At 45.4% G+C, this 21,716-nt stretch overlaps 1 protein-coding gene across 1 annotated transcript in view; it reads right to left on the bottom strand.

Annotated features, from left to right (window-relative positions):
• The window catches only part of LOC149337314 (multidrug resistance protein mrp-7-like), a 170,448-nt gene that overhangs the window by 136,041 nt on the left and 12,691 nt on the right, over positions 1–21,716 (bottom strand). The window contains exon 2 of the mRNA XM_089553414.1: positions 8,436–8,594. Coding sequence (XP_089409540.1) covers positions 8,436–8,591 — 156 coding nt within the window. The 5' untranslated portion in view covers positions 8,592–8,594. The remainder of the gene's footprint in view (positions 1–8,435; positions 8,595–21,716) is intronic.

Genomic DNA, 21,716 nt, shown 5'->3' with positions numbered 1-21,716 from the left:
GAATAATGGTGCATACTTTCGGCAGTGCGGTTCTTTGCTTAAGAGCAGAAGTTCAGTTGAGATTAGACGTAAATCAGAGAGCTGTTGGAAGATTAGCACTAGATGCCCACGGCAAAACCACAAACGAGACAGTACAAGGGGTTATGGGCTGGGCATCGTTCGAAGCACGGGAAGCTAAGAATAAAATACTATATGAAGAACGCCTGAAGAAATTGGACGATAACAGGTGGGCAGCTAAGGTATTTAAATATTTATACAGAAAGAGTGTTGACTCAGAGTGGCGGAAAAGAACAAGAAAACTAAACAGTAAGTATGCCGGTCATGAAGACGGAGAAAGAAAGAGCATTAAACGACAGGTTAAAAACGCGGAAGTTAAATATTGGATGAATTCAATGGAAAAGAAAGTGTAGAACTATATCGATACTGGAATATGCAGATGAGGAAAGAATTTTTCTATGATAACTCAAGAGGCAGTGACCTACTTTTTTAAGCTAGATAAGGGTGTCTTAGAACGCGCAGCTACAAAAAGAAATTTAACGAAGAAGATGACATATGTACAGTGTGTGGTAGATCCGTGGGAACAATTGAACACCTCATAATCAAATGTGATGGTATTCATCCGGATGTCGATGCAGGCACAGTCACTCTTTCTGAGGCCCTAGGGTCACAATAGCCATGTAAATAAATCTGCAGTGGAAGTTAGCAAAAAGCGATTAGAGGATTGGTGGCTGAAAAGCAGAGATGTGGGATAAGGTTAGAATTGTAGGAAACCGTAGGTAAAGATGATGGCGAATCTTAATGAGAATTGCCAACATAGTAAACAAAAAATATTAAAGAAAGACAAGCTGAGGATGGTGGCAATTGCCACCACCCCACCCCGTTTCAAAGGGGGCGCTCCCATCCACCCACCCACCCATCCGTCCGTCCGTCCGTCCGTCCATCAAGCTGCTTGGCTCAGATATTAAGGCTAAAGCCTTTAATGCCTCCTACTGTCGAGACCAAGTTGTGTTAGCAAGTGTGTGCGTGTTTCGGCGTCACTACTTAAAAAGTAAACCTGTGCTGAGGCTGGGAATCGAACCAGAGCCTTCCGCATTTGAAGTGAAGACGCTACCACTCTGCTACGAAAGCTCAGGATTTCAGCATGAATAAAGGCGCATCTAGTGAATGCATGGTTTCATAAATAAAATAAAAGAAATCAGAATAGGAAACGAAGCAAAAATAAAAAATAAAATAAAACATAAATGTGAAAAATACAAAAATGAAAAAAGAAACAGTGCACCAGGAAAGGCTTTCGCCTTAAAGCACTTTAGAGAGCCAAAGTGCACTCGGAACTTTTACGTAAAAAAAATCTCATAGCGACTTGCAGCTCCCAGAAGTTACGTCAAATGTACGCGAGATTACTACATTCTTATGAAAACTGCAATTGTGCATTTTTTTTCTTTTCAACACTGCGTTATACAAATATGTTTCATCGTGCTTAGTGAATTCAGGCTGAAAACTTAATGCCTATCTACGTGCGAAAAATTGAGACTGGATGCATCGATGACGATGCTGTACACGCAAGCTAGTAAAAGGCGTATTTGTTAATTAGCTCGGGTGGGCGGAGTTGTCTCAGCTGCATTGAATCGCCCCTGCATCTCCATTTCTGGTCTTTTTCAAGTAGTCTATTTCACTCAGCCCACACAAGTCGCGTTCATCGAGCTTGAAAATTGCGTTGTCTTTATGCTGCCACAACGCGCGCTGTTCGCGCTTGTCTAAACTACCGCCAATATGTCCAAAGAGGATCATAATGGTAGGCGCCTGGCGCGGGCGGAAGCCTTGGACCGCCATTTTCGGAGCAAACCAGGAGTCTTCTACGTGGACGCGTCCGGCCCGGACCCCAGGGGATGGTACACGGCCGCGGTTGTCCACGAGGGTAAAACAGTAGACGCCCTTACTTTCAAGGCCCAGTCAGCAATTCACGCAGAAGAGGTTGCCATCGCTTTGGCAGCCTCTCACACCTCCTCCAAATACATAGTCACCGACTCGCGAGGGGCTTGCCGTAACGTCACGCAAGGGTGGGTTACTCCACTAGCTTATCGCATTTACCAAAATTGTAGCCGAGACTCGGATCCCGCGCACCGATCTCTCGTTTGGGCTCCAGGTCACCAAGGCGTCCACGGAAATGAGGCAGCCGACGCCGCCGCCTGCGCGCTCTCTCTCCGGGCATTTCCCACGGGACCCGACGCCGACCAGGACACTGATTTAAATCCGATTTATACTTTTAAAGAAATATGCGAGTATTACAAATCCACGCACCAAACTCTTCCCACCCCGTTTAAAGGGCTGGGGAAGGTCAACGAGTGGGTACTCCTGCGCCTGCTCACCAACACGATGTTGTGCCCGGCAACACTGCAAAATTTCGATCCTCAATTCGACGGGCGGTGCTCACACTGTGGGGAGGTGTCTGACACTTACCACATGGTGTGGGCCTGCCAGCAGAGCCCATCCCTACCCCCTATCCCAAACCCCACCCGAGAGGACTGGGAGGCGACCCTGTCCGGTTGCTGCACCCTCGAGGCCCAAAGGGCCTTAACGCAGAGCGCCCGGGCTGCGGCAAACGCCAGTGGGGTACCTGTCTAGGCATCCCACCTAGTGGTTGTAAGGGCGTGACCCTTCAAGTCACGACCCCCAACACCTCTCCCTATGGTTTAATAAATGTTTTCACCACCACCACCACCAACTACCGTGTTTTTTATGCGAAGCATACTACTTTAGCTACCACTTCAGCCCTTCACCGTGGTTATGCGCCTCCAAATCACGTGATACATGACGTCACACCACGTGACACGATGACGTCACGACAGTGGAGAAACGGGGGCCCACCTCGCGTCGTCGCTGTGGTTGTGCGCCTCCAAATAACGTGACACGATGATGCTTCGCATTCTCCAGGCTTAACCAAGTTAAGCCTCAGCCATTTTTTAAAAACAACCGAGAAAATTGGAATGACATTAAAGCGACGCCGTAGGGTGTGACGTGATAGCGTAATAGGGTTATTCCCATGTATGTACAAGGTCATTCTCTACATTCATAGATACCTCGATTTGCTCAGACCTCTCCTGAGTGTGTTTTCTTGAAAGTCACTGTTTCACCTGCCAGGAAGCAAGGTATTGATCCCGTATTGATGAGAAAACCTGTCGCACGGAAAATCCTAAGATCATACGGATACTTAGTCTTGCTGGGAGCTGCGTCGGCACGATTTCCATTGTCCTCCCAGACGAAGAGTTGCCCAATTTGCGCATGTTTGAATGATAATCTTGTTTTGTCTACAAACATTCAAAATAAAAGTTATTGGAAGTTCAGCGCTTGTTCAATTCGCCTCTTTCTCTACTGTCATCTTTTCCCACCCTCGTCATTTTCCATAAGTGTGTATGAATAGAGGGATGCAGTGATGACGTAAAGGTAGAACATCCGCATCGTGCACAACAAGATCGATGTTCGAAGCCCAGTGCTGCGCAGTAATCTACTTGATAAAAAAACCGTCATGTCGATCGAAGTCCACCATCAGGCATGGTGTGCGGAATGATCTTGGTGACCAGAAGCGGTCACACATTCCCTCCCTAGAACAGGATTTGGCCACCATGGTGTAGTATTTGGCTACAACCTCCTATATGAATACATCAATTACCCCTCGACCATCAGTCCCGAGTGGCTGCGGAGCAACTGGCCAAGGCGGCAGTCAGAGCTGTGATGCAGTGGAGGGTGCTAAGAACCTAGCTCAGAAGTTTGTGGGGATACAGTGGTTGCAACCGGAACAGAACAAGGTTCATCGAAGAGATATGGGAGTGGCCTTTGTGCGCAATGGCCGTGGTCAGGCCGATGATTATTACGAACATGCACCAACAAGTCAATTCACAGCATAAAGTACAAGAACATCTTAATAATGCACAAATTCTTGATTCGATTGCCTTTAATTTCAAGCTTGGCTACAGAGGCAGCACAGCGTATAACTTTACAATGGCAGGTATAGAGCAGTTACTTCTCAATGTTTAGTGCTTCATGCGTTACGCAACTGGTGTTCATCAAAGCTGATGCGCAATTGAAGATCACAACCTATGCTGCTGATCAAACTCGTGCGCACCTGCAGTTCAACGCAGAAGGCGGGCATGTAAGTAATTTAACAATGTTTGCATACTAGTAAGTGGTACTCCTTGGACCGCTAAAATTGTTGACGGCATGGTATGTAATACGAAGACCGAAATCAAAAGAGGCGAAGAAATTAGCCCCTCGGAAGTACAAAAAACTTTTCATTCCAGCCGCCCTCACTCCACCCTCATTCATTTTGCTTTATTAGTTTCTGCTTGTTTTTTTGCAAACATTAATGCTAACGGCAGCCTAGATACAAAATATCGTCGTCAAGGTAAACAAAGTGCGGCATCCTGCATCAGCTGTTGCTTTTACAGGGAGAGCCCTATATGCGACGTTGTCCGAAATGGAAAGCGTAGTTCCGATCACACGGACGACTTGATTACCCATTGCCCGTTTCTCGCGATACCTCTATAATCTTTGAATGGGGAAGGCTCTCACTAGTGCTCACGCGGCCACGCCTAGCTTCTTGCCCGCACTCAGAAGATCAACACGTGCAGCTTTGAAACTGGCTTCGAGATGTCTGTGCTTTATAATCGTTGCGTTGTAAACGCGGTCGTAAAACGCCATCGCATCCCTCCAACGTCCGCTTTGCGGGCGCCAAGCTTTCGCCTCCATCGAATTGCGACGCCGACAGCCGCGTTTCAAGGTGGTCGCGTGTGATTCGGGGTGTGAGTGCATAAAACGGCCCCACCGAGCGCCTAACAAACCTGGGCTCTTAATTATAGGGGTAAAAGTAAGAAACAAGAGCAAGCGAAGAATAATGCGGTGTCCATAACAATGACAACTCTGTGAAATCCGGTACCGGTGGTCCCGATCATCGGAGTGCTGATCATTCTTATCCAGCGTGATACGCTCAACGCCAAAGTCATCATTAGATTAGAAGTGACTGCGCGCCAAGTTGGCGGACTTCTTAAAGGCGGCCCACAAAGCACCAAGGAATGATGAATGTAGACCTATGCAAATGTATTCAAGCTTTCCTCATCTGTCGAATGATATATTTTCCGTATTACCACCTGCGTCTTGCTGGTGAGGAATCAGGTAAGAGCATCATGCCCGTTTCACATGCTGGGACTAGAACGAAAATATTTGGCGTTGTCGGCTCACAACAAGCAGATTTCTGCACGCGCAGCCACTCTCGGCAAAGAAGCATCAAGTTCTCCCTCACAGCCCTGTTCACATCGTAATGCTGTTCTTTCAGCCTCCCATTACCGCACGTGACAGTTTGACCGATGTAAACATCGCTTTGTGTCAAACGGATCGAGTACACGTTGCCTTCGGTGCATTCCACGAAGCGATTTTTTGTGGTTGATCGTGCAGCCTGTGTTTAGCTACGAAGATTCTGTTCAAGGTGTGTATGTTTCTTTGTAGTCAATGAATAATGAGCTCCCTCACTATGCATTTTTGTGTTGTTTTATAGGCTACAAATGTACAGTCCCCGTCAAAAGTATACAGCCCAAGGTGCTTCTAAGCTGTTTAGCGGCGCTCCCTAGCATTGCTACCAGTCCTAATCTTTGGAAAATTAACGATGCATAGCCATTCCTCTTTCGAGTCGCTGAGGGTGCATAACGTTACGTGAGAGTTACGTTTGCTGAGGGTGCATAAAGAGGCTGCCCGCAGGCCTCACAAGCAAACCCTTGCCCGCAGGCAAAGGCTCTATACTTGCCTGCAAGTATAGAGCCCGAAGGCCCTTGGGCTCTATACTTTTGACGGGGAGTGTACCTAAACGTTGGGTGATTTCAAATAAAACGTGTTTAAAATCAGTCCTCTTGTCGTGGTGTTCATATGTGCGTCCGTGTCCTGTTTTGCGCTGTCCTTGAGGGCACGTATCCAATATCCTGTCTAACAAACTTGCCGCCTATTCGTACTTCCTACTCAATAACAACAAAAACTAGCCTTAGCAGTCGATGTACCAATCGACTGTTTCACCAACACCACCATAACCGTCACCCGATTAAGCACGCTCCACGACAAAGGCCTATCGCATATCTCTCTAATAAACAAGGGGAAGCTTTGGGCCAGTTGGCCTGACATGTTGGAGAGGAGGAATAACCGCGAACTTGACAGGACTGAAGAACGAGAAGAGGACAGGACGAGCGGTACCGCTCGTCCTGTCTTCTTCTCGTTCTTATGTCTCGTCCAAATTAGCGGTTATTCCTACTCTCTCTAATTAACATTGTCCTGTGCCAGCTGCACCCATTCAATCCTCGCTAACCTCTTAATCTCATTCACCCACCTAACTTTCAGCCACCCACTGCTGCGCTTCTCTTCCCTTGGAAACGAGTCTGTTACCCTTAAGGACCATCGATGATCGTGCCTTTGCATTGCATGCGTTGCCCAAGCCCATTTCTTCCTTTTGAGTTGGATTAGGGTGTCATTAAGTCGTGTTTGATCCGTGACCCACTATGCCCTCTTCCTGTCCCTTAATGTTATACGTGCCACTTTTCTTTCCATAGTTCGCTGTGCAGTGCTCAAATGAAGTTCAACCCTTTGGTTAGCCGTAAGTATGAGAAAGACAAAGCTGTTATATGCCTTTCTGTAGAGAGATATCCCTAAACTGACATTCAAGATTTGGGAGAGCTCGCTAATTGCGTTCCATCCTGTTCTCATACATATAGTTATTTCATTCCCGTCATTTGGATCGGCTATCGCTACTTGGCCTAACTAGGAGCTGGCAGTGCTAAGGGGCTATTTAACGGCTAGTTTTGGGCAGTTTTTTGCATAGAAAGGGCTGCTGCGGGCCTTTTCTTCATTGCTAACTACTTCGAGGCTAGTTCTCGGTTCTAAATGCATCGACAGTGCGGCTGCTACTCTTTACTCTTTGTCGACTATTGAGTACAGTTTTTATTTTATCGACCGCGCTGCGGCAGGCCCTGTCCTCAGAGTCGAGTATTTGAAAGCTAATTCTCGACTGCTGTTGCGTCGACAACGATGCAACCGGTCCTTTCTTTTCTGTCGACTATCTAACAGCTACGTTTTACTTTTCATTACGTAGTCAATGTTACTGCAGGCAATTTCCTCTTTGTCAACTGTTTAACAGCTGTTTTTAGGTTATTCTGTTAACAACACTCCCCGTCCAGCCGTTTTTTCTTTGTCGCTTATATACCAGGTAATGTTGCGTGTTATTACATCGCCAGAGCTACAGCCCGTTTACTCTTTGTCGACTGTTTAACAGGTAGTTTCCGTTTATTGCGTCGACAGCACTGCGGCCATTTCTTTCTTTGCTGATTATTTAACTGCTATTTTTTATTGTGATTACAACTACAGCGCTGTTGCAATCTCTTACCCGTTCGATTATTCAAAACGTACATTTCGGTTGTTATGCTCGTGTGGGCCGCAAGGTTGGGCAGCTACCGAATGCGCGACTTCTGGCTATTTAAACCAGATGATGCTGAGCGGACGAGCATTGCGGAGCGGGTCGCGACGAAATCAGGCGCAGCTGCGGTTTTCATTTCTTCGCACCGGCAGCAGACGAAAAGCCCGAGTTTCCTTTCTTTGTGCACAAAGGCATCGGAATCTCTCTTTCGGGTAGATGTCATCTAGATGAGTTTCGTAACATTGCAATAAAAATTTTGCATTTGCGCCAAACCTGTGCGGCTGAAGTAAGCCCGGGACATAAGAGAAACATAACTCTAATATTGAGCTACTACGACTGACTTGTTTAAGGTCATATCGTTTTACGGCCTCAAAGGAGAGCGCGCTCAGTACGGCAGGAGATGTATGTGATGTTGTTATTGCTCCTGCTTCTGAAACCCCATCATGCATCATTTGTTTCCTTTTGTTCAGTGTAGGTAGTTTTTTTGTTAGCTAGTGTAGCAAATCATTCCGTGCGCATTCTGGCAGCAAATTTTTTCAGCAAATTTTTTCAATAGTTCATCAGGCTCCTTTGTTTGTTAGTTATTTTTTTAGCAAACTGCTCGCAGAATTCTGCCTGCGCATCTGGCAACTGCACTGCAGGGGATCTTGTCCCGCCTTCATGAAACTATTTATTAGGTGAGTTTCAATCAGCATGAACTAAAGATTTGTATTTGCTTCCATAATCTTCAAGAAAACGCTAACTTTGGAGAGAAAGGAACCAATTAAATGCTGCTACAAGTGTTTCTAGGACAATGACATTATTATACAGCAGGAAATATCTTTTGTGGCTGAATATTTTCACAATTCTCAAGCTTCCAAACAAGACGGGCTTTAATTTTTGGTATCATTGGATACATCTCCAGGCTCCGTTTAATAGCCATAGCCTATTCGACCTTCATCACCATGTCTACCAGTGAATCGAGCAGAAACCGGCCGTCTACGAACTGGCTTACCATGTGGACAACATCGACGAGGGTCCAGTATGGGCCGTTTGAAAAAGCAGGATAATTGTTCGGTGCCGTTTGGGCTGCTCCGAACACCAGCAGAGTAAGTAGGACGGACCACCGCAGCGCTGTGGCGGCAAGCTCGGCTGGTCGGAGTTCGTCCATGGTCTGCAAACATGTTTTGTTGAACGGAATAAGGCCGGGAGAAAGCTGTGGCCGACAGCTGCATATGACATCTCAGAGCACTCGTTGAGGTTATTATATTATTCAGATAGATATGCTGTTATCGTAACGGAATATGTGCACTTTCCGTCCTTGACAGCGGCTCTGTACTCCGACTTCTACGTAGTAAGAATGCAACACAGCGCCTGTGCGATAGAGGAGTGTCTACATGACTAGGAATATCGAATCAACGCCGGAGGACAATAAATACCAGCAGAAAAAATAACGGAAACACAAAACCGCACATATGACAAATGAGGGGGTTTGTTGGGTTTATGGGGTTTAACGTCCCAATGCGACTCAGGCTATCAGAGACGCCGTAGTGAAGGGCTCCGGAAATTTCGACCACCTGGGGTTCTTTAACGTGCACTGACATCGCACAGTAAACGGGCCTCTAGAATTTCTCCTCCAAAGAAATTCTAGCCGCCGTGGCCGGGATCGAACGCGCGTATTTTGCGTCAGCAGCCGAGCACCATAACCACTCATCCACCGCGGCGGCGAAATATGACAAATGAGTGAACGTATATATATATTGTTAGGCATTCCAATGTGTTGCGAAAGTGATAGCTCACAGCGCAAACATTTCATTTTCTGAACCAAGTTCTCACTAATCTGTCTTTTTTCCGTATTTTAGATGTACAATTCATATTTCATTTATTCAAGAGAGTACTTATGCGACTTTAACACAGCAATAAACTACAGGACCCATAATTTGAGCGCAAGTAGTTTGGTGGCAAAATTGCTGACAGGGACGCATTCCCATCACTTGGCAGGCACAATATGCAACAGCAAGGCTACCTTTGCCACCTCTTTCAACGGCACATTGAGGACGCGGTTCTAGATTAATTCTGACAACTGATCTGGCAAAAACGTCGGTTTTTATGTTCGACACGCTTGCGCGAGATTAAACTTGTTGCTAATCTGTTAGCTGAACCTCTAAGAAAACCATACAAGAGGCAAACAGGTAAAAATATGCGCAGGAATGACACTAGTTCTGGGTTGGAGTAAAGTGTCTTTGGCTCCTGCTACTGTAGTTGCTAAGTTGCCGAGTAGACACTAATTTACGTCTCCAAGTCCCGAAGCGCGCTGGTTTTATGATTTAAAAAGCCAGAAGGCTGCATAGATCACAGCCGAGCCGAGGCTTACGCAGAGCCATGCTAGTTCATTGAACTACAACTCATGGCATAGCGCAAATGCATTAAAGTTCTGTATTTATGCCAACTAAATAGTTACATTCCTCGAACTTGAATACGCGGTGCTTTTTCGCAGAATTACACGGTTCTAACCTGCAGAGCAAGGAAATCATTAAAAAGCGGCTTTGAAAAGTTTTGTGAGCGCTGAAATGACAACGGCGACACCAAATTTCGTGGCAGTCTTCTTGCCATTATGCGAGACTTTCTGCATAAATGGCATTACAGCAGGAATGAATTCTTCACACAGTTCAACGTGGTGAGGCATGTGCTGTGATATAAGCTTGCTAGATAACGACTCACCAACAGAAACCAAGGCCTCTTAATGGCAACCCACTATCAGCAGACTACGAACCTGTTCTTTAAAATTTCTGCAGAACGAGTGGGTTGCTTTTCCGTAAGGTGGTACTGAAATGTGGTCGGATATAACTGTTTTCTCAAGTTTCTAAAGTGACGAGGTGTAAGGCAAAGCGTTTCTTCATTCTAGAAGAGTTACGTCCCAGCAAACGTGGCTATCGTTAAAAAAGAGGCATAGCCAGCCGCTTCCCAGGCGATGCATCGCGGAAGAGCTGAACCGTTTTATAGAACGGGTTGCCGGCTGTGGTGAGTGAGTTACCCTGAACTGCTTCAATTTTTTTGTACCTCAGTCATCATCTTGTAAGCATATGTCACAGCACATGCGTCACGAAGAAGATGCGCCGTTTCAAAATATCAGACCACGTGTAACGCCATACATGCACAAAGTCTCAAACCATGTTAAAAGGTTGCTACGAAATAAGTTGTCGATGTTTCTTTTCGGTGCCCATAAAAGTTTCGTCACTGTGTGCTTGCATTTCTTCAGATAAGTGCATAAAATAACTATGAAAAGATGCGCCAATCTCTTTGAGCAGGTGCATAAAATAGATATGAAAAGATGCGCCAATCTTTTTGAGCAGCTGAAGGAAAGCGGGTCAAGCCAGCAACTCTTTCAGTTGACGTACGTTTCGCTGCTGGAAAACTCCCATTATGAGCTGTATAGAAACGGCAAGCTTGGTTGCAATATTCTTTACATATGTATGACAACTTACTGAAATAATTTCTGCTGGTCACCTAACTCTGTTATTCAAACAATAAGCATGTAATAAAAAGAGCATTCTTACCAGCACTACTCATACATATGCAGCTGCAAAGAGCGTCGCTGCGAGACTGCTTCGGACGCTTTCACGCTGCTATTGATGCCATGGCCGCCCAAGCCTCTCTCTTTTTTGCACTACAGCTGCTCGCGTCGGGTCAAAAAAAGGAAACGAAACAACAAAAAGAAACGCAGTTGAACGGCACAAAACGAACTATGTCAGCAGGCTCACAAAGTTAGCCAAAAAAAAATATTTCCCGTTGGCATTATAACAAACGGAGAGATTGAGGTGCTGTGCGTGTCGCTGAAGACGAGGACAAAGTGTGTTTTGGCGGTGGTCTGCCTGCCCCTGTGTTCTGTACTTCCACTGCTGCTGTCTGCACAAACCTTCCTTCTCCTCTTGTAAATATATTTTTCTCGTTGCAGTAGTGCTGGAGGGGCGGAGTGATCGGCACAAAAGCACCTGTTCCTGTCCTTCTCTTTAAGACGGAGGACTGGAGAGGCCCAAGGGCTCGACGAAGACTCTATGATGTCTTTAGAGAGCATCTTGTCCACCTCCTGCCGTATGACGATAAGTAAATAGGAACAACGTCACCGGTGATTATGCTGTGCTGAACCACTGGGGTGCTAGTTCGATCCTAAGGCTGTTTATCAAAGTCAAAGATGTCCAAAAAATAGCACAGAAAACATGTAAAGTCAAGATCTTGCACGTGCACAAGGTCAGAAGCAATCATTTTTCCGCATTCGTCATATGATGGGACGTCACAGAAGCGCCAGCTAGACCAAAAGGTACGCATCTTGCGACGGCTGATACATCGCATTCGGCAGCGGTGCGTAGCGTAGCGAGCTAGATACCTTGCGGTAGCGGCTTAACATACGATGCAAAGTTGAGGACCGCAAGGGGCGCTTGGTTTGCAGGGGTCGTGAAGACTTCGTAAGAGCAGCACTCCATGTAATGTGCACATCAAGGGCTGGCGTAATGATGTAATGATAGTAGGGAACTGGCGAAACAGGTGCGAAAAAGCGCGGACAAAGCAGACGTTATACAGTCGACGTACAGCGGCATCCGGTGCGTCCTGACGAAGTGAGCTGAACGACACTTGCGGCTGAGTGGATGAGGGTGGTATGTTCGGAAAGAAAGTCAAGGCCGGGGATGAGGTGATCAGGGCAGTGTCACGGGCACTAAAGAGAACATAACTATGGCAGCCACCAATTCATAGATTGATTATTTTCCTAAACAATTGGAATTGGAAACTGCAATTTGAATTGCAATTGGAATTGAAAACCGCAGTTCACAAACGAGCAGTACACATGCCAACGAAGGCCGACGTGCTGCCATTGTGGACAAGAGCTGAGGGGGAAGGTATTAGTACTTTCCTGAAGATAGAGTTGAGACAAGCAATCATGATGGAGATGTGCGCTCCCATGTAAATGCGGAAACCAGGACCCCGTTGCTAGGCAGCTCATGTCAACGGCCCGACAGTGGAAATGCACTGGCGACCCTTTGTCCTGCGGTGAACCGTTCTAGCCAATGCGTCACCGATAAAAGTGAAGCCATTGAAGAACACATTCACCAGTCGCCCGGTAATGCCCTTTCCCAGGCAGCACAACACCATTGGCCGAATGTCGGGGAATTGTTGGCAAAAGCTGGCACGAAAATCGGTCCTACACTGGCATCTGGGCCGAGCGCTACCACTTTACAAATTGACCCTAGTTTCATACCAGTTTTGGGCCAACGTTCGGCTGATCAAGCGGCCAACGCAGTCCCGATGTTCGTTCTGCAGCATGGGCCAGCAAAGGTCTCATACTGGAATCCAACTTTCAAACATTGGTAGCCAGCTTTCGAATAATGGTTTCCAGCTTTCGAATAATGGCATCCAGCTATCGAGCATGGAAATCCTACTTTCGAAAATTGGCACATGCAATTAACCCCCTCGCCAATGACCGGCACTGTGGATGTACAGGTGCCATCAAAAGTAAATGAAAGGCAATATTAACGAAAAAATTTAATCATTGCCCACTCAATTCATGCATGCTGGAATACATATGTGCAGACTAATTGTGATTGTGCGAATTGAACTGTGCACCAACAAACTTGGACCATTGAAAAAACCGTGTTCATGAAAATTACAAACAAGAAAATGCCTCTTCATTTTGTGTACGGTACTAACAGCATATCATTATTAGAAGTGACAGAGTATAAATATTTGGGCCCATGGATTACTAACAACCTTTCGTGGTCAAAACACATAGACGCTGTAGTAGCAAACTCAATGCGGAAACTATTTTTCTTGAGGCGCTCCCTAAAGTCATCCCCACCTAGTGTTCGTCTATTGGAGTACAATTCCCTCATCCGTCCGTTACTAGAATATGCCGTAATCATTTGGGACCCTTTCACGTTGACAAACATTCAGAAATTAGAGCGAATACAGCATAAAGTAGCTAGATTTGTTTTTAACTCATATGGCCGTGCATCTGTAAGTGAGCTCGTGAGGCGAAGTGGGTTACCCCCCGTCACTGAGCGCAATCGTGTTTGTGGATTAAAGTTTTTTTTCCAGCTTATAAAAGGACATTATAAAGTTGATACCTCTAATTATTTTTCTTACTCCTCAGGTTATAACACGAGATAAAGGCATGCACTAACAATCACCCCTTTGAACGCGCGAAATAACTGCTTTAAATATTCTTTTTTTCCGAGGACAATTACTGATTGGAACAAACTTAATAGCGAGACTGTTAATCAAAATTCTTTACTTCTGTTTGAAAAGTGCCTGTAAATGTTGTGAATTTGTATGTGTTTATATGCTTGTATTTTGTTTTGTCCCACCCTGCTATGATCTGTACAAGATCGCAGTATCTATAAATAAATAAATAAATAAAATGCTTTAGATTGAAAGAAATTAAATTTTTTTGACAAAGTCGCCTTCCATTTACTTTTGACGGCGACTGTACCATTCTACCTAGCAAATATTCATAAATGAGGGTGCCAAAGAATTCCAGAAAAAAAGACCCGTTTATTGCTTTGAGTTACAAGAATCACGCTTCTAGCCCACACACCACCAGCCACCCTTGGGAGCAAAGAAAGGGGGCCCAAGAGCATGGTGGCAGAGGCTGTGGGAAAATTTATTTTCAAGTTTGGTGCGTGCCGATCAGGTTGGACAACGCTGCCTGCAAGCTGCTGTGGCACGGCTGAGGCATCCATAAAGTGCTCAACGGAGGTGTCCGCCAGTGAACTGATCAGTCATATCCGAAGTAATCGTTGCACTCAACTTGCTAGAGGGCTGTTGGACTCCATTCAAACGAATTTCTCGTCCAGCTCTTGCACGATGGCCTCACGAAGCGCTAAGCCTGCAGAGAGATGCATGATGTCATGGTAAGTTGAATTATGGCCATCACAGAAAAACAAAAGTGATAACACAGAATTTTGTGAAACACAGTCTGCGTGAAGACACTAACAACATATTTTACAGGATAATTTTTAATTTATGCTTAAGAACCAACACCACATTTGTTGCACAAAGTGGAATTTGATTTACTAAACTTGCCTTTTACCAAATGGTTCATTTTTAGTTTAATGCGTCGTGTCGCACTACCAGTAACTATATTCAATGCGAGATAAGCAAATTATTGTGATATTGAAAACAGATTAATGTATTATTTTGTTTTAATATCGTAACTCGTATCTCTAAATTGTGAGCTAATTTTTTATTCAAGTAAATATGCACAGGTTGTAGCGTCTCTTCCACATGGAGGTCAAAACAACATTTTTGATCAGTTTCTTTTCATGGGGTTAAAAATACGGCTTCCGATTTTTTGCGAAATACGCTGAACGCAAGAAACTTAGGGCACCTTTGTTTTACTTTAGTATACCATGCATGCTATAATTAGATTCGAAACTTCGACTTGAAAACCACACAAAAACTCTCGTCTGATAGTCCAGAGTAGTGCCCTTTTTTCACTGCGAGACAACTTTGGCAAAAGTTTTAACCAGAAATTGCGGATTTTCTATTGCGCCTGCCAGTGTAGAAGGCAAAAAGAAACAGTACGGAAGTATTACACATATTCTTTCCAACTGGTCTGCAGTGGAAAATTAATTAAGCGGTACTGATTCCCGTCGTACATAAGCGGTAAAGGACATATTCCCGAATGCATCCTATCTCAGGTCATATGAATTTAAACCCGCTGTTAGCCAAAGTAGTGAATCGTTTGTGAGTTCATCTCAGCTAAGACAAAAAAATTAAGTTCTCACCATTCGGCCACAATTCCACTGCGCACGACGTCAAGCAAGCCATTTCGCAATGAGAGGGGGTACACAGGAGTCGTCCTCGTGCCTTGGCTCGCTCTATTTTCCTGCCGAAAAAATAAAGGCGGATGTAGTGAAAGCAACATTTACTCCCAAAACCACTTTAACTTCCAGAGGTATATCAAGACAAAAGAGTTTTAGTACTTACAAATAAGATCTTGCAGGCGGTACGAACAGCGTTGCACAGACTATGAACAGTGCTAGCTCGAGTGTGCATGCATTTTCGTCGCATTGGTTGTGCACATGGTTGGCTGCCGCCGTGCCAGCCAAGGAAATACTGTCGGGTCAAGGATGTCTTATTGTGATGCGTCGCGCGGTTCCAAGACGAGCAGGGGAGACGATGGTGGCAAAAGTGGGGGGGGGGGGAGTGTTGGCTGGAGGTGAGAGAGTCATTATCCTTTACACAGGTTTTGTGGTTCCGAGAAAAGTCCTCGAGCTTAAAGGTGGAGAAAGGGAGATCGTTGAAGAATGCACGAACTGCGAAGCGCGTAGCTGCGCGTGAGGGAAAACAGCTTCGAGAAAGTTACAAAAAAAAAATTGCTCTGCTGGGTGGGGAGTTAGCCCGCTACCAGGAAAAGGACGCGGCCAGGAGAAGAGGTGCGTTGATATTGGATTTGAAACAGAGAGGGAACGGGGCCAAAGCACGTGAAATGGGTTTGGAATTTTTTTGAATGCGTCACATGGCCACAGGCAGTACAGAAAGCAATATCTACAAGGAACAAGTAGATGGCAAACACGGAAGCGTCAAAGTATTGTTACAAAGCTGCCGCAAAAGCCTGAAAACTTTGAAGTGAAAAACTTGGAGCTTCATGATGGATTTCGCCAAAACGACTTGAGACACTCGCGTATTTAGCGGGGCCGTATGATGTGACTTCTGTTAGTTCAAGATAGCTTCAAATGTTACCACATAATAAGAAAAATATAAAGCAAAAAATAACCAAGCAGAATGCGCGCTCTTTCATAGTTTCATGTACCGTACATGTGCCAAACAAGCTAGGTTAACATGCGTCTAACGCCAGTTGTCAGTCGATTTATTCGCTGGTCGTCGAAGAATCCTCAAATTATTTGTTGGTGTGGAAGTTTCACGCAAAAAAAGCAAAAACAAACAAAAGCATGTTGAATTCTAGTTCGCAAATACTTTCCATGGTTTTCATCAACAAAGGTGATGTTCGAAAGCCAAAAAAAAAACTTGCGAGTAAATATGCGAAGACGTGACCAAGAGCTATATAGGCCCCAATGCAAAATACGCAACAGAAGAATAAAAAGGACAAAAACGACAATTTCCAACACTACGATTTGCAGAAAAAGAAGGAAAAAGCAAATCAGAAAACACGGGAACGGCGCGATCACAGGGCACGACGTAGGGAAGCATAGGAATCGCTTAGCACGTGTCCGCGTGCGTTTATGAAGCACCCACCTAATATTTCACGAGTGCAACGCATAATTCGAAATTACGAGGTGACTGCTTAGTTTCTGGACGTTGCTAAAACTGCGCACAAATTCGGTGTAGCGAATCCACTTGCACTAAGCTATTACGTTTGTTGGTTTGGTTTGGTTTTATGGGGTTTAACGTCCCAAAGCGACTAAGGCTATGAGAGACGCCGTAGTGGAGGACTCCGGAAATTTCGACCACCTGGGGTTCTTTAACGTGCACTGACATCGTGCAGTACACGGGCCTCGAATTTCTCCTCCAAAGAAATTCAGCCGCCGCGGCCGGGATCGAACCCGCGTCTTTCGGGCCAGCAGCCGAGCAGCATAGCCACTGAGCCACCGCGGTGGCTTATTACGTTTGTATCGCAATCTCCATGAAGCAGACACCAGCTGCGCACTGCGGCAGTGAATTCCTAGAGCGAATAAAGAAAGTGATTTTTTATTCCAAAAATTTAATCAAATGAAACATTTCATTTTTGTTGAAGGCGCCTTTTGACAATTTTTGTTGAAGGCGTCTCGGGTGTAATCAGAATGCTCTTGTCTTTATTGGAAGTTCTTAACATTTGTCTGTAACTTCTTTTTTCGGTTTTGTTCTATTTTACTGTATTGAATTTTACTTTTAATGTACTTACCCCCTCTCCCCCCCCTACAATAATTCCTCTCAGGGCGCTGTAGATACCATGAATAAATAAATAAATAAATAAATAAATAAATAAATAAATAAATAAATAAATAAATAAATAAATAAATAAATAAATAAATAAATAAATAAATAAATAAATAAATAAATAAATAAATAAATAAATAAATAAAATAGTTTTCTTAAATCGCATACCCAATTCTGGCACACAGTGGGGGAACTCTAGCTAACATGGCCCGTGATAGCCATGATTTTAAGATGGCACAACCGACAATGGCAAAGAGTGGGAAAATTCTGGCTAACGTGGCCCACGATAGCCAGGATTTTGAGATGGCACAGCCAGTATTGGGAAAGGAATGGAGAACCAGGGCCATCATTGGATGCGGTAGTGAGTGGTTCAGCCAATATCGGAGACTCATTGGGAACTCTGGGCCTACTTAAGGCTATGCTTTGCCAACGGTATTTCAATATTGGCCCGCTGCCATGTGCTACCTGGGTTATTCCCCAACATCTGCATCTACCAGTGAACAACCCCCAACGACAGCGGCTTGCCAGCATTGTATACATGGTATACACAGGCGAATATTGTCTAGGTAGTTGAGATGGCTTCAAAACAATGTACACACACTAGGCAGCGCTGCCCAATAATGTGCCACCTGTAGGCATGGGCAGCCTATATCATAAGATATGTTCGTCTATACTGACCCACCAGTAACGATCACTTATAAAGAACGCGTATGTTCCTCAACATTGTCCTTCCTTATGTGATCGGGAGCCAAAATTGAATACATCCCGGCATACATTACTCATTATTGTCCAACCAATTTTGCTGGATAGTCGATGGATTTCGATTTCGATGGAAATCAGTGGATTATGAGCGATGTCACGTGAGCCCTGTATTGTAATGTTCTAATTCATAAACTGTGCAAACTAGATTTTGCTTAGGCCGCAGTACCTTGGAAGAGAGAAAAAAACTATTCCAAATGCAGCTTTGAGTTTTGTTGATATAGCGATGAGTGTTATGAGCAGTGCCAGCTCACAAAGCAAACAGCGCCGAGCGCGGCCAAGCGGTTTGGCCGTTGTGTGCGAGCCGGTCGCGTCATGTGTACGTACTCTGTTCATTGATTAGAAACTTTCTAGAGCGTGCGCTTTTTTTCGTTCCTTAGACCCTCAGTAAAACGAACTTTTGGGAAAGTTGGTTGCTTAGCTTATACGTAACTGCAGTGCGAACAAAACAACCACATAGAGAAAGAACACACTCAAGACATGGACAAAAGCTGCAAAGCCAATGTTTGACAGCGTTTGTCAGTGTCTTCAGCGCAATATCTCCCTATGTGGTTGTTTTGGTCGCGCTGCAGTGATGTCTAAGCTAAATTAGACCCTCAGTTTTGCGTCGGCGTCGTCGGTAGAGTGGCCGCATCACCATCCGAAAGACAGAATCTTCCGTTCTGTCTCTCTCAATTGTCGTGCGCTCGGTTGAGTTTGGTTGAGCCGCCTGCACCCAAGCAGCATGCCAATAATGGCACAGAACTGGTCGAATACCGAGGAAAACTGGCCCCAATAAAGTCCTCTAATGATTACAGACTGCAGCGCTATCCGATGCAGGGTTGGAGCCAATTCACTACCTTGGCTTTCAGTCACCAGCCAGTAGAGACATACAAGCTTATTGGATGGATTCATTGGCATTCTTTGGCTATTCAGAATTAGCAATCGAAGATTCCTCATTGGCTTATGATTTACAGGGAGCGGGCCCAACTCACCACCTATTAAATATATTTCCAGCTAAACCTTATCCACTAGTTGCTTACCATAGGCGTCCAGCCACACTCATGGGCCACCGAGTAATTCCCAATCATTAGCAGTCCCATTGTTCATTCCCCATATTTCTATAGTTACATGCACTGAAAATGAGCAAACCAGCCAGTTTAATGTTTGAACGATTATTAAAAACATAACACATAGCCGCAAGTCGAAGCGGCCATGCGGAAGCTGCGCGGAAGCAATTTGTCCTGTAGGGTCTCATGTTCGTCACCGATCGGGACGATCGCTCGGAGGCCCCGGGTAGTGGGACGAAGACGAAGCTGGCAGTGGCGCGGGACGGAGCACCCGCGCTAGGTCAGCCGCCATTAATATCATCTCATAGCCATCGTTCACCACGCCTCATTCTTCGGCTGGCCGCCACGTTACAATATGGACTCGACCATCCCTTCAAAGGGAGCGCTTCTGGGGCAGGCCCCTTGTTTGAAAGAGCGCCGGCAGAGAGGGCAGGCCCCGGTGGTACCGCAGACAGCACCTAAGCCATGTGCTCATTACGGCCGCGTCTCTCGGTCACAAGCTACGGACAGCCGGCTGACGATTTATGCCTAGACAAGTTGCGCAGCTGTCTTATAGTTCTCAGTGATGGCATCTGCACATGCAAACTGCAGAAAAACACGTCATTTTACAAAACGCATTTTGGACACTGGTAGTTAGGATAACTAGTACGTGCAGTAAGGATTAGAAATAAAACCATCACTTCTAACCCTTCTTCTGAGCGTTGTCAAAATAAATTCCTTGAATTCCTTGAATTGTAGGCTAAACGTGAGCGGTACGGGAAAGCCCATAATAGCTTTCATAACACTGATCCCAACCTATGGCAGCTTGCAGCTCCTAGCTGGATGAGCTGCTGGCGCTGAAAGCAAGGAGCAAGCATTCGTGAGTGGCAGTTCGAAGACACAAAAATTAGGGGGGCTCTTTGACGATCTAAAGTGCGCGAGGCGAAAGCCTTTTCGCGCCGATGTGACTGCCCCTTAAAAGCTAATGACTAATCACGAATTAATGGCTATTAATGACTAACTACTATTATTGACTAAATACTAATAATGAATGATTACTAGCTAATGGTTACGACATACTATGTCACGATGAATTCAATGATTTTTGGTTACGCCGTATTACACTACTGATGACGTCATCAGGACGATTGACGGCCACACTGTGACAGTTTTCGCGGACGGACGGACGAACAATAGTGAGCCATTAAAGGCTTTCGCCTTAAAAAACATTGTCCTCTGCGGCAAAACCAACTGCGCGGCTACTTCGTCAAGCATGTTCAGTCTTACAGTGCGAAAAATAAAAGAAACAATTTTAAAGAAGCACAGCGATCGGACATTACTTTCTAGCAGCTGAAGCTCATTTGAAGAATCAGAAACAATATTAAGGCGGGAGCCTTTAATGCCTCATCGTTGTAAGCTGGAGTTGTCGACAGAAATGTCACGCTTTTCAATTGGTCGAAATGTTCGTGACGTCAGAGTGCGCGAATTTCAAGCGGGGCTAATTATACTTCGGCTAGTAACCATGAAACCAATTAAAGGGATGATATAGTGATGCTCGAAGTAAGTGTGACTGAGTTTAATTAATTAGTTAATGTACCAACTAGCCTAATTAGCCTTTCTAGTCAGACCAGACGTAAGTGAAACCGAGTAGGAAATTGGTCGACTTGGGGAATCGAACCAAGGTCTTCGGAGTGCGAGACGAGTACGCTAACCACTCTGCCATGCCAGCTCGATGGTTTGGAATGAACAAAGGCGCGTCTAGTGAATACGGTGTCTTCGTTCACTCCCATCTTTCTGCCTTCCCGTTACGGCGAGGTTCAGGTGTCCACCGAGACATGCCGAGACAGATAAATTACCTTTCCTCAAAAACCAGCTTTCCGACGAGCAAGGCGTAGAACCGAACGGGCGATGGCGTTCTGTGGACTCCCTGGCAGCGTTGCTAGACGCTGTCGCATTCCACTCTTAGAGGTGAGGCTTAACACCTTAACTACACATCAGTGACACAAACACCAACACCGCGTTTAAGGCTTCCGCCTCTCCATGCTTTAGGTCAACAAAGTGCCCCCCTGAATTTTTTTTTCTCGTGCAGTTCGCAAATGGAGCAGCGGTTATTTGCGCGCACCGACGTCAATCGAATCTTGGCTCTCTGCGGCGAACGCACCACGTGGAATGCTTTGCGGAAAGAGCGCTTTGTTTCGGCATAGTATTGCCACTGGTGTAATGCATCGCAGTACTCTAAGTGCCTTTAGGAGGCTGGTTAAATAATACTTTCTAGTTAACTTTTAAACTTTCAGTGTTAGGCGTCGCAATTACTGACAGACGTGTAGCCTACCCTAAGTAACCCCATGTCAGTTTTTCGAATTTCGAAACCGCGCTTAACCTTGGCGCTCCTGCCCAACAAATTTTGGCTACATCGCTCCAAAATACATACGCTTTGGAGAAGCTTGTGGGAAAGCAACCTCTCCTGCCAAAATAGCAAAATATAGCCACGACTTGTTGGGCCACAGCGCCGAGGGTAACCACGTTTTCGGACGTCTGAAAACTGATTTGCATATTTTTGGGGGTAGTGTGGGGCCACT

This window comes from Amblyomma mixtum, chromosome 7 (genome assembly GCF_055824585.1).
Source record: "Amblyomma mixtum isolate Tamu chromosome 7, ASM5582458v1, whole genome shotgun sequence".
In the NCBI taxonomy this organism is placed as follows: Eukaryota; Metazoa; Arthropoda; class Arachnida; order Ixodida; family Ixodidae; genus Amblyomma; species Amblyomma mixtum.
Note: the sequence above shows the minus strand (reverse complement) of the source record. Positions and strands in the feature narration are given on the sequence as shown.